This window comes from Bos javanicus, chromosome 3 (genome assembly GCF_032452875.1).
Source record: "Bos javanicus breed banteng chromosome 3, ARS-OSU_banteng_1.0, whole genome shotgun sequence".
In the NCBI taxonomy this organism is placed as follows: Eukaryota; Metazoa; Chordata; class Mammalia; order Artiodactyla; family Bovidae; genus Bos; species Bos javanicus.
The window spans coordinates 26,408,195-26,421,579 of NC_083870.1; the positions used below are offsets into that span (position 1 = coordinate 26,408,195).

General features: G+C 47.7%; 1 protein-coding gene across 2 annotated transcripts; it reads left to right on the forward strand.

Annotated features, from left to right (window-relative positions):
* The first annotated feature begins 899 nt into the window (after positions 1-899).
* On the forward strand, positions 900-10,826 carry TRIM45 (tripartite motif containing 45). 2 transcript variants are annotated; one of them, XM_061409929.1, is made up of 7 exons: positions 900-989; positions 1,552-2,084; positions 3,692-4,425; positions 6,122-6,251; positions 6,870-6,984; positions 9,026-9,152; positions 10,026-10,826. In XM_061409929.1, exons 1-7 carry the CDS (start codon positions 900-902, stop codon positions 10,172-10,174), a joined length of 1,878 nt encoding a protein of 625 aa, XP_061265913.1. In that variant the 3' UTR covers positions 10,175-10,826. The 2 variants fall into 2 exon arrangements, with proteins under 2 accessions (XP_061265913.1, XP_061265921.1); XM_061409937.1 differs by having other exon boundaries at positions 958-1,022.
* Positions 10,827-13,385: the final 2,559 nt, after the last annotated feature.

A 13,385-nucleotide genomic window follows, 5' to 3' on the forward strand; every position in this document is an offset into this window, starting at 1 on the left:
ACAGAGAAACTGTGAAGTAAAGGATGTCCTACGTGTTCATCTTACCACTACTCTGTGAGCCCACAGAGGACTTATCCTTCTTTGACATCTTCCACTATACCATTGTGACTAGTCAGGGGCCCTCTCTGATTTAAAAAAAAAAAAAAAAAAACCCACAGCGAGACAAACTTGCCCTCTTTCTCTTACACAAAACTGTAGAACTCTGGTTGACATACAACTCCTTAGTCATCGGCACCTCTAGCCCCGACGGACGAAACAACAGCTTCTCAAGCCCCAGGGAACCGGGATTCGAGCTTCCCGGCGAGTGCCACACGAAGGCAAAGCTAGACCTTGGTCCAACAGTCTCCCTGATGGGTCCTGAAAACCAGCCTGGCCCGGAAAATGCCAGGACCCAGCGAGCCGCTTCCAGAAGCTCCGGTAACCCGCACGCATGGCCTCAAGGACTCCTGAATTAAAATAAGCTGGGACGCCCAGAGGGGAACTCGCAGGTTCACAGTAGAGCCAAGGATAAAACGCCATTCGCCGCTCCCGAGTACTCGGGAACCAAGAAAACATCGCCCCCTTCAACTCCCCTTCGACAAACCCTGGGCGGAGCTTGGGGCAACTGACAGCGCGAGCCACCAATGGGAGGCCCCAGGGTGGGTTCGTGGGACCAATCCGAGGGCGCAAAGGAAGCCTTCCCCGTGGCACATCAGCGCAGCTTTCTAAGTTGTCCTCTGACCTCTCTGGTCGCCAGAGCCATAGAGAGGGAGACAGTCGCCGTAAAATGGTGACGCTGGCTATACTATGCCGCTCACTCACAGCCTTACCCTTTTCCTCTTCCGAGGCCCAAGCCCTGAGGCCGCCCCGCCCCCGGCCCTTTGCTTAATACCGCCCCTCCCCGGAGAGGACCGGCGAAGATGTGGAATTTCCAAAGCTTATTGGATGCTGGTGGTGTCACTCTGGAGGGCGGCGGGGCTCGCAGCGGCGACGGCCGCCCCTCTCTGACGGTGATTGGAGTCGTCTGAGTAGCCCCGGGATTGGTGCGAGGCGGGGCCAGAGCCGTCGGGCACCTTGGACCGAAGGGTGGGGAGGTGGTGGCAACCGAGGAGCCGGTGGGGGCTCGCAGCTCCCTTGTCCGCCGCGTCCCTTCCGCGGAGAGCCGGGTGGAAAGAAGGAGCGGAGAACCCCCAAGCTCATCACGCGGGGGCGGGAGTGGCAGTTATCGCGTGCCGGGCGTGGGACCAGTGGGGCCGGCGGTCGGGTGGGTGGTAGTAGAGGGTGATAGAGGTGCAGGGGTCCAGGAGTCGACAGCAGGATTAGCTGGAGACCTAGACCTGGGAGCGCTTCCGGGAAGGAGGACTTGGGGGGCAGAGGAGGGCGTGGGCGTGTCTGGTATGGGATGCCTTGCAAAGGAGGGGGCCTTGCTTAGTAGATCTGTGGGTGGCTCCTTTGAGGAATACTCTCTTTCCTTTTTGCTTTTTGATTTGCCGAAGGAGTCCCCATGGTCTCTGTACAAGTTTTGGAAACTGTCTCTTTGGGTGGGCCTAATCACCTGCTACTTCATTATAGAACTGCCCAGGGCCTTTTCTGATACTGAGCACAAACGTGGGGAATATGGCAGAAAAGAGGAGGCCGCTGCTGGGCTTCGTGGGCAAACTCCCCAGTGGAACCACAGCCGGAAACTCAGGCAAAACTCACTGCCCTTTGTGCATGGGGCTCTTCAAAGCCCCCAGGCTCTTGCCTTGTTTGCACACAGTTTGCACCACCTGTCTGGAGCAGCTGGAACCCTTCTCAGTAGTGGACATCCGAGGGGGAGAATCTGACACAAGCTCTGAGGGGTCCGTATTCCAGGAACTCAAGCCACGCGCTCTGCAGCCACAGATTGGCATCCTCTGTCCGGTATGTGATGCTCAGGTGGACCTGCCCATGGGTGGAGTGAAGGCTTTAACCATAGACCACCTGGCCATGAATGATGTGATGCTGGAGAGTCTGCGTGGGGAAGGCCAGGGCCTGGTGTGTGACCTGTGCAGCGACAGGGAAGTGGAGAAGAGGTGTCAGACCTGCAAAGCCAATCTCTGCCGCTTTTGCTGCCAGGCTCATAGGTAAAGACGGGAAACCCACCTGGTGTGGCTTAAGAGCGGAGTATAAAGAGGTGTCAAGGCAGAGAGATCCCTTGGTGAGCAGATGGAAAGGAAAGCTCAAATGCCATGGAAGGTCGGAGAACAGTATACAATGTGATTACAGATGTTCCAGAACAGTAGTTAAATTTTGCAGCCTTTATATAATACCCATGGTAATAATAGCATCACATGTTTGCAGGGTCCATTTCACTTTTCAAAGCTCTTACCCAGTTTCCTTGGCTCATCAATCATTTGTATGGGGTGCTAGAGAAAGAGTATGATAGCAGATCCCCTGCCCTCAATCTTATTTGATCCTTGGAACTCAGAAAAGCAGGCACTGTTTTCACCCCTATTTATTATTGGAGGGAACTGAAGCTCAGCAGTATGTGGTATGCCAAGGTCCCATAACTGGTAAGTAATATACAACAATTGAATTTAAAATCCAAATCCTCTACCTGCCTGCTGTGTTTTCTCATCTCTGTTGCCTTCCCAGTATAAGGTGCTGATTGGTGGGCTACCACCTCAACCTTTGCCCTGTACCCTAGAGGTACTCTGGAACTTGGTGAGATGGACTTGGGGTGGGGATTATGTCTTTTATGGTGTTTGGTGAACAGTTTGTCACGGGAAATCACTTTGTGCCTTCAGACCACCTCCCGCCATTCCAGAACATCACAGTATGAAATGGCCAATGTTTCAGGCTTAGCTACAGTGGTTTTTAAGTTCTGCCTTCCAGGTATTTTCTGGCCTCACCAACGGAACAAGTTAGCAGTCTTCATTCCTTCTATTTTTACCTTGTAATGATGACTACTTTGCTGCCAGCTAAGCAGCTGACCCTGTTTTGTCCACGGCCACTCTGCTGGTGCCAGAACAGGCATGTAAGCTTGACATTGCTAAGACACTAAACATGGTGTAACTCTGAACAGTCACCGTGGTTTCTGAGGATTCCCTGAATCTCTAGAGGGCTATAAAAAGAGGGAATTAAAAGAGAGCTTTGGTTCTACTGACCACTGATTTTACTCTTTCTAATAATGTTGATGACTTTCCTCTAGAAAATTCTAGCTTGCTGCTTTGGGCCACAGAGGCACTGGTCAAAGGAAATGCTTTCCCAGAGAGTTTGATGAAAGCTGAGGGAGACTCTGTTGTGCCCAGGTAGCTGCTTTTTAACTGCCTGAAGTTTATTGCTAAGCTGTCTGGCACAGGTCTCATCTCGCTGCTGGGTCTCCACCAAACTCTCCCCTCTAGCTTGCTGTAGCACTAGGCTGTGGCTCTTGCCTAAACTTGACAAATGAACTCTTTGGGGAAGGTCCCAGGAGGTAGCCTTACCATTGCAAAAGTCATGCACCAAGCCAGAGAGCCCTAGCCTCCTATCATTTCGTCCCATAGAGCAAGCAGCCCTTTCACATAGGTATTACCCCAGTGTACAGTGGAGGAACTGGAATCCTAGAGACTCATGTGATTAGTAAGAGGTTAGAATGAGGAACTGAACCCAGATTTGTTGAACTTCCGAACCCATGACCTTAAAACTGCCGGACTGTTTCCCTGCTGGACTCGTCCCCTCATTTTCTGTTCCTGCCTCTGTTTGCCTCTAGGCGGCAGAAGAAGACGACCTACCATACCATGGTGGACCTAAAAGACTTAAAAGGCTACAGCCAGATTGGGAAGCCCATTCTGTGTCCTGCTCACCCTGCAGAGGAGCTGAGGCTGTTCTGCGAGCTCTGCGACCGGCCTGTGTGCCGGGACTGCGTGGTGGGGGAGCACCGGGAGCACCCGTGTGACTTCACTAGCAACGTTATTCACAAGCACGGGGACTCCGTGCGGGAGCTGCTCAGGGGTACCCAGCCCCATGTGGAGGCCCTGGAGGAGGCCCTGGCACAGATCAAAGGGACCAACAGCGCCGTACAGGAGCGGGTGAAGGCCGTAGCCGCCGACATCCGCACCTTCTCCGAGGGCTATATCAAGGCCATCGAGGAACATCGGGACAAGCTGCTGAAGCAGCTGGAAGACATCCGAGTCCAGAAGGAAAACTCTCTGCAGCTGCAGAAGGCACAACTGGAGCAGCTGCTGGCAGACATGCGGACGGGAGTGGAGTTCACCGAGCACCTGCTGACCAGAGGCTCCGACCTGGAGATCCTCATCACCAAAGGGGTGGTGGTGGAACGGCTCACCAAGCTGAACAAAGTGGAATACAGTGCCCATCCTGGAGTCAACGAGAAGATAAGCTTCTCTCCCAAGGAGAAAGCAGGCCTGTGCCGTGGCTATGAAGTTTACGGGGCCATCAACACCAAAGAGGTCGATCCAGCCAAATGTGTCCTCCAAGGGGAAGGTAGGGCAACATCTCCCATTGGCGTGGAAAGGGCAGCGGCAGGACATGGTGTCAGAGACATGTGGCATTTTCAGCTACGGTCTTCATTCGGCTAGGGAGAGAGTCATACCCGTCCAACGGATGGTGATCCCTCCCTTGTCCTTTTCTTTCTGGTTTGTTCTGGTCAGGTTGCACTTAAGATCCCAGACAGGGGTGAGGCTTGACCCTTTTCCAGTTGAGAAAAGTAGTAACAACGAAAGAACTCAAGGATCAGACCGCTTCTCTCAGGTGACAGAACCGAGGCAGTGCCATAAGACATAACAGCATAGACCTCCGAGTAGAGTGAAATCCTGCCTGTTCAGAGAGGATGTTCAGAGAGGATGGTTCTGAAGAGAATTTCTGAGGAGTGAGGAAGAAGGGATGATGGTTTACTTTCTTTGATGCCCTTTCTGGTTCATGGAAGCCAGAACTGGCATTGAAAAGAATATGGTAGGCATTTCAGTCAGTAGGGGGAGAAACAATTTCTTTTGACCATGGTGTTCGCTTCCTAAAGGAAGCACGTTATTCAAACATTTCACAGATAAGTTTTAACAGGAAGATTGTATTCTAGAGCCATCCTGACCCAGGCCAGGAATTCTTACCTGCTTGGAGGTCACAGATCCCTTTGAAAATGATCTCTCCACCAGAAAACACCCACTCATTTGAGCATATGATTTCAGGAGATTCTTTGCCCCTCAGAAAGCCTCATAATATTTATAGACCCCAGGTGAAAAAAAAAGCCTATTTCATCTGTCTTCTGAACCAGAAATGGAGTGAAAGTGTTAGTTGCTCAGTCATGTCCGATTCTTTACGACCTCATGACTGTAGCCCACCAGGCTCCTCTGTCCATGGGATTCTCCAGGCAAGAATACTGGAATGGGTAGCCATTCCCTTCTCCAGGGGATCTTCCCAACCCAGGGTTCAAAACCGGGTCTCCTGCATTGCAGGCAGATTCTTTACCATCTGAGCTATCAGGGAAACCTTGGACCAGAGGCTATAGCTATTGAATATGCCCCCCAGTGCCTAGGCACAGCTACCATGCTGTAGAGGACTTCAGGCATGCAGAGCCTAAACCGGTCACGTGTACCTCCTGCCTCTTCTAGCAGGATCTGTTGCTCGGAGAGGGTAGTTTGGGGTTACTAGCCTCTCTTTGGGGGCTTCCCTGGTGGCTCAGACTGTAAAGGGTCTGCCTGCAATGTGGAAGACCTGGATTTGATCCCTGGGTTGGGAAGATCCCCTGGAGGAAGGCATGGCAACCCGCTCCAGTATTCTTGCCTGGAGAATCCCCATGGACAGAGGAGCCTGGTGGGCTACAACCCATGGGGTTGCAAAGAGTTGGACACAACTAAGCAACTAAGCACAACACAGCACAGCCTCTCTTTTATTCTCTGAATACATACGTCAAGCCTGAGTTTTTTCAAAGCTTTCTTAAGGCTGAAATTAAGATCCAGGATCCTTTACAATCCAAGAGCTGCTGCTGGCTGAGAGAGAACCAGGTTCACCAGAAGTGACTCCCAAGAAGTATGCTCCAGGAAACAGACAGGAAGAGAAAAGAAAGGGAGGAAACTGGAAACACGACCTTTTATACTAAACAGAAAAAGCAAGATGGTGTCTGATCTGGGGATGCGGTCACTACGTTGGCCTTTGAGATTGAGGACTGAGTGTTTATCTTCCACAGATCTTCACAGAGCCCGTGAGAAACAGCCAGCCTCTTTCATCGTGCTTTGTAAGGATGCAACAGGAGAGAGCATGGGCAGGGGAGGAGACAACGTTCAAGTCACAGTAATCCCTAACGATAAGAAAGACAGGTTTGTATCATGCACCCAGGCATCACGGACCTGGAAATCCAAGGTTCTTTGCAGTCATGGGGCTGCAACTCCAGTAGTTCAGCCTACCTCCCCATGATGCCATTAAGAAGTACCATAGGACCATGTGGACCAGATGCAATTCCTTGTGTGGGTTTTAGGCTCATATCTGATTCTCTCCCAAAGGTCTCATCTGCCCCCACAGACTGTCTTTATCCCAAGCTTTGAATAGACGGCAAAATATTCTGTGTTAGACTGAATGGTGCCCTTTTCAAAGTTCAGCCCCAATGTTTACTATTTGTGCTGGGAGCGAGTTATAAGCAAAGTCTTCAGGATTGGAGGATGGAGGAGGGAGGAAGAAGAGCAGGAGGTAAAACAGAAGCTGATTAGAGAGAACACTGATGTTTTCTGGAATTCTTCTGAATGTCAGATTAAATGAGGATTGATGTTACCTTCTGTTGTAAAGTTACTTTCTGAGACATGGAGAAGACATATCCTGCTTGGGGGACATTTAAAGTTAACATTGGCTGTATGGTATAGAGTTTACATCCTGAATCAGCAGGCAGCTGAAGCAGGCTTTGTGAGAATGAGTGGTATTTTTGAACTCCCGTTTCTATACAGTCCCGTCAAAACGATGGTCCATGATAACAAGGATGGGACATACTATGTTTCCTATACGCCCAAGGAACCTGGCACCTATACTGTGTTGGTCTGTGTCAAGGAGCAGCACGTGCAGGTGAGTGAGGCCTTGCCTTCACTTCCCTGACCTTTCACCCCGCCCACCCCACCCCCAGTTTTGTCATCTTAGAATGTGGAGACATTTCACACAGGACCAGCTGTGTAGAGGGATTGACCAGGATTCTCTTCTTTCTTACTTCACCTCACTTTAGAAAGGGCCCAGATTTTGCAGCTCTTATTCTTACTAGAGGATACTGGTGACCCTAAATCCTCTTTATCCCTACTTCACCTGTTAGCAGTTATGCCTGTATTTTATCATTCTCCCAGTTAGTTTATTGGAGTTCTTAATTTGGGAAAGATGCCTTGATCACAGCAGGCAATCTACCAGCAGATGAGTATGCACACATACAAGAAATATAACCTCACTCAGGATTTTCCAGCTTTGCTCAGACTGTGACCAGACATGGACTTACTGGAGTACCACTGGGAGAGTTACGCACTCTCCTGTAACTAATCAGTCAACTATCTGCCTAACCATTTGCCCAGATAATTCTCTACTCTGTTTATATGTATACTTGTGTGTATACACACACACACACATATATATGCTTATCTGTTACCATGGTTACTACATCACTTCCACAGACATATGTAACACTTTCTGGTTTAGAGATTATGAATTTTTAAAAATTGAGTAACACTCAACATGCCCAGCAGAATCTCTGCTGACATACAAGCTGCCAGAGTGTTTCCCCCAACTGGAAATTAACACTGATAGGGACAAGAAAACACCATAGAGCATCAGCATGTGTTAGGCTTGTGGCCTGTGCCCTGGGAAGACTCATAGTAGCCATTTGCTGCTTGCCTACTTACAGGATGCCAGACAGGTTAGATATTTTTTCAAACATTATTTCACTTTTCTAACAAACCACTCAAACATAAGGATCGTCATCCAATTAGACCAAGAAAACAAACTTGCCGCAATACACAGTACCTGGGTAGAAAAATCAGAATTTGAAACAACATGTTTGAACTCCCAAGTTGTTTTTAAAACAGATTGTAGGGACTTCCCTGGCCATCCCATGGTTAAGACTCTGCACTCCCAATGCAGGGAATATGGGTTTGATCCCTAGTCAGGGAACTAAGATCCCACATACCATGTAGCCAAAAAAAAAAAAAAAAAGACTAAACTTTTTAAAGGAAGAGAGATTTAACATCTGAAAGGCTTCTAAGGTGCCAGCCTCTCTGCTTTGTGTTTTTGCATGGTATGTGATTCTCATATAGGAATAGGCAGATAGCAACACTCATTAAATATTTACTGTTTAGCATAGGGTATAAATTCAAGAAGGAAAACTATTCTTAAAGGAAAGAAGGCAGGTAGGAGAATTTCTAATCCAAGAATTATTAACCACATGCCTAATCTTCCTCTATTTCATCTAACTTCACCAACCTAGAATGAGTGGATGGGTAAACAGTTGTGTCCAGGATGGAGGGATGAAAGGAAAGGAGTTGGCTTAGGATGTGCGGGATGGGAGTGTGTGGCTGAGAAATTGGAGAAGGGACCGCAGATGTTCTTAGACTGCTCAGGAATGGAGGAGATGGAGACCAAAGTCAGTGACTTAAAAGCACAGTTGAGTTTACTAGTGCTTGCCTGGTGGCTCAGATGGTAAAGAATCTGCCGGTAATGCAGGAGACCCAGGTTTGATTCCTGGTCGGGAAGGTCCCCGGAGGAGGGCATGGCAATCCGCTCCAGTATTCTTGCCTGGAGAATTCCATGGACAGAGCAGCATTGTGGGCTGCAGTCCATAGGGTCGCAAACAGTCGGACATGACTGAGCGACTAACGCTTTCAGTGTGTCAGGTGGTCTGCGTGCCGGGGCAGCAGCACGGACTCCTTGATGCCTCTCCTTGCATTTGTATCCGGCCCTGTCCAGCTGAGCACCCAGCTGGTTACTGACCCCAGTCACTGTTTGCCTCTGCTGTCCTCGTCCCTCCAGGGGCAGGGCCTGTGGCCAATGCTCTGTTTAGTCTGTGTGATGCTCAGCACATGCCTGTTGACTCATGAGGCACTGTTCTTTGCTCTTGGTCTGAACACTGAAGGGCTCGCCATTCACTGTGACTGTGAGGAAAAGACACCGCTCACACCCGGGCGTGTTTCACTGTTGCACATTCTGCTCCAGCGGAGGCCAGAAAACTGCTCGCTGCGCGTGTGGAGGTACCATGCCAGGTAAGGGGAACCAGTCGCTCCAGAAAGCCCTCACTCTCCCTCTGTGCCTGTCTCCCAGCAGTGGGATCAGCCACCACCGCGACCAGGGTCAGGGTATTCAGACTCAGGCTTTGTTCCTAGGAATGTAGTCCGTGCATGTTAAATGTATCACAGTTCTGAAAGTTTCATTTAAAGCTTCTTGGTTATGGAAACTGAAATAGCAAGATGAAAAGTTCTGAGTGCTTTTAGTTTTGATACAGTTCACTGATTCTAGAAGCCCTGTGCTTCTCCTTGGATGGTCAGTTTCAGTCTGTACCCCTTCCAACAGCCTGAGCGCTGTCAAAAACATAAACCCATCCTGTTCCTTTTGAAACCTTAAAGAAATTCCAGGGATGGGAGAACAGATGAATAAATCAACTGAACCAAGTCTGCCTCTTTTCTTGAGGGAAGGAAACGTGGGCAGAAAGGTCGGCATCCCCGCAAGAAATCTAATTATTTTCAGTGTTCTGTCCTGTCCTAACTCTTACGGTGAGCCTTAACGTAGGCTCTTGTAAACTTTCTTAGAAACACTTCAGGATCTATTCTGTTTATTTCTAGCATTGTGCCCTTTTATTTAGATTTCGTTACGTTAAAATCCAAACCAATTCTTCTCCTTAAGTTCACAGTGTTAAAATAACACTGTTCTTACAACTCCAGCTAACCTTAATTGATTTGCTGTCGTCTGTCCTGAGAGTCTTCCCAACTACAGAGGCATCCGAGAGCCTGTTCCTCTTGCTGGGTTGTTTTTAGATGTAAAAATATCCATGAGTCTGAATTTGGCCAGGAGTGTTCATTTCCATGGTAACTGCTGGACTGCCTTCTGATGGATTTCCCTCTCCTCTTTGGACCACGCAGGTGGGTACCTAGGCTGTGGCCACGGGCACAAAGGCCACCCAGGACGCCCCCACTGGTCGTGCTGTGGGAAGTTTGCGGAGAAGTCGGAATGCACGTGGGCAGGCGGGCAGAGCGCACCCAGGAGTCTCCTGAGGACGGTGGCCCTCTGATGGCTTCCTGCGCCCATGGTCACAGCTGTGGCCAGCACGGCTTCAGATCACCTAAGGACCACAGACCTGAGTTCTGAAGAAACTGATAGAATTAAAAACAAAGTGCCTTATGTTACACTCTCAAATCCGAGGACCTCTTTGTGAGTTATTCACTGATGGCATGTATGGGCAATCAGGCACCAGAGACCACATTACATTTGTCTTCTTGGCCAGAGGTCTTTGCAGGGAGGGGGAGGTAATCGGCTATCTGGTTTAAGTTAAATACCAGATGGTGCCCCTCATCAGTGTCCTTTTAAAAAATATGTACTGTAGTCCAGTAAGCTAGCTACTGTACAAAATGACTAAAATAGATTTTAGAATCACACAGTGTGTATCTTAGGTCATCTTCAAAATCAGATCGATCTTTGAAACTTGCAGTTTTTAATCAAAGCTGGCTTTATAGGAGGTGTATAACGTATGCACTACTGTTGTTAAGACAATTAGTATGAGTGTGTGCTCGTGTTTTTGTATGACTGAACCCATTCATCATAAGTCTAAACTTGTTAGAAATAATGTATCCATGTATACTAACAAAATAGTATGTAGATTTGATCTCAGTTGTAAATAGCAAAATCTAATTCAATAAACTGTAGGCTGCTGCTGCTGCTGCTAAGTCGCTTCAGTCGTGTCCGACTCTGTGGGACCCCAGGGACAGCAGCCCACCAGGCTCCCCCATCCCTAGGATTCTCCAGGCAAGAACACTGGAGTGGGTTGCCATTTCCTTCTCCAATGCATGAAAGTGAAAAGCAAAAGTGAAGTCGCTCAGTCGTGTCCGGCGACCCCATGGACTGTAGCCCACCAGGCTCCTCCGTCCGTGGGATTTTCCAGGCAAGAGGACTGGAGTGGGGTGCCATTGCCTTCTACCCCCTCATTTCTATACCAAGGAGGCTACCTTCTATTTTGTATAGGCATGGAGGGACCTATGCCATTGGAATTTAGAGCTCAGGGGAGTAATTTAGTTCCTTAACTTTTTGATACATAACTTTTTAAAAATTTTCCCCGAGCTGCACATTAGATATTTGTTTCCCTCAAAGAATAAAAACCTTTCCTCATGTCTACTTGTTGCTAGCACACCTTAAATGGATTATGATACTGCTGTTTAGGTGGGAGTGTCCCCACTTGCCCTCTACACCATGTTCATCTCATAGCCCCCAGAGCCTAGAAGGTTACTATTTAGTCAAGGCTAGACACATAGCCCGCAAATAAAAGGGAATGCTGTTGAAATAGGACCCTACAAATTCCTTACAGATGTACTCATGCCAGGCGATCCACATACCTTCATTGTCCTCACATCTCACAGCCTTGTCTTCTAGAGAGTCATTTTCACTTTTGTCTGCATATCTAGGAAATTAACTAGAAGCTTTGGCTCCCAGAGCATGCCAGCTTAACGGAAGAGAATTCTTGGGAGATGAAGTACATAGGACTGGTGCCCCAGCTCTGCCAAGGTCTTCACTGTATATATTCAGTGTGTTCACATTCAGTTCAATGTGTTCTTCTAGGATATTTGATTTCTTATATAGCAAAAACACAGCATGTATTAAATATAATTATTGAAGTCTGCATCGTAAGATTCATTAAGAAGCGACTCATTAGAGTGATGAGTTGGCTCAGGCAAAGGAAGTGAAATAATCAGACAAAACACATTGACTGTCATGTCATCATGGAATATGTTTCCTCCTTAAGGAGGTAGCTACATTGTAGCTGTAAATTTGAAGATACTATATGCTCATTCTTTTCTGGAAAGATTCCCTTCAGCCCTATCTCTGACCAAAATCTGATCTTCCCAGAAGCCCTGACGGCCCTGTAATCCTCTGAGAATATTACTTGCTCTTCCTCACTCCTTATAATCAATCACTGGGCCCAGAGGTCAGGTAACAGTGCTTTAGCTCAGCACTGCTGCTTTAAAATCAGTGGTTTTCAACCAAGAGTGAATTTGCCCCTCAAGGATGTTTAGTAAAGTCTCAGACATTTTTCCTTGCCACAGCTGGGAGCAGGGTGCCACTAGCAGCTTTTAGGGAGAAGTCAGGAATGTTGCTTATGATCAATTTGGAACAGCTTCCCACAACGAAGAATTATCCAGGTCAAAGTGTTAATAATGCTGCTGTTGAGAAATCTTGTTCTAGACCATTATTCCCCCTTTAAAAATGGCCAGCCTTGAAGCTCCTGTCTTTATACAAAGACCTGTACGTGGTTCAGCCATCAACAGAGCCCTGAGTCATTTCTCCCTTATTCCTTGAAGATTTTAGCATCAAATTTGCTGATACTCCAGTACTACCCCTCATCAGTCTTAGAATAATTCAATATCTATGTACATATAATGGTTGTAATTCTATGACCAATTCTCTAATGTTCTTTATTCCCTTACTCAGCATACAATCAGTCATACCCTAGACCTTGAGTCCACCTGCTCCCTCTGCATAATCTCAACTTCAAGCATCCTGCAACTATAAACTTCCCATCTTTCCAGCTCACCCACCTGACTCTAATTCTACTTTCCTAGAGTCCCAGGATAGTGACCACCTCCCCACTATTCCCTTCCTGCCTCATGTCCTTTCCTTCAGCCTTACTCAGCTTAAACTCTACAGAACATCATTGCATTCCTGCATGTAGTATCCCTCTGTCCTTTTTCCCTGGAAAAACTCCAGATTAGATTTATATCTCCATCTAACCCAACTGAATGGTCCTGGAGAAAAAACAAAAATGTTATGATGACTAGTCTCACTTTAAATCTGAGACCACTGATTTCAATGGACTTAGCATTGCCCAGTAGTTTGACAACATCTCTCTAGTCCATTTACTCTTCCACTCTTCTAGAAAATTATTTCATACTTCTCCTCAAACTGCAATTTGTACCCATTTCTCTTCTCCACTTATGACCTGCTTATTACTTCACCAAGAAAACAAAATAATTCAGAAGAGAATTTCCCAACCTTCCCACCATATCAACAAATCGACCCATACTCCTATAAAAAGTAAACTGTTATATGAGTTCTCATTCCATCTCTACAACCCAAGAACGTTGCTCCAGTAATTTCTCCCTCTATTGGATTGCTCATTTCAGAAAATAAACATGCTACAATATTCCCCATCTTCTTTTTTTTGGTTGAACTACGGCACTTGTGGGATCTTAGTTCCCCAACCAGGGATTGAACCCAGGCCCTCAACAGTAAGA

Excerpts from the sequence above, each read along its gene's own strand:
- TRIM45 (XM_061409929.1), top strand. The coding sequence starts at position 900 with ATGTGGAATTTCCAAAGCTTATTGGATGCTGGTGGTGTCACTCTGGAG. Across the intron at positions 990-1,551 it reads ACGGCCGCCCCTCTCTGACG|AACTGCCCAGGGCCTTTTCT; the intron begins GTGATTGGAGTC and ends ACTTCATTATAG. Across the intron at positions 6,252-6,869 it reads CCTAACGATAAGAAAGACAG|TCCCGTCAAAACGATGGTCC; the intron begins GTTTGTATCATG and ends GTTTCTATACAG.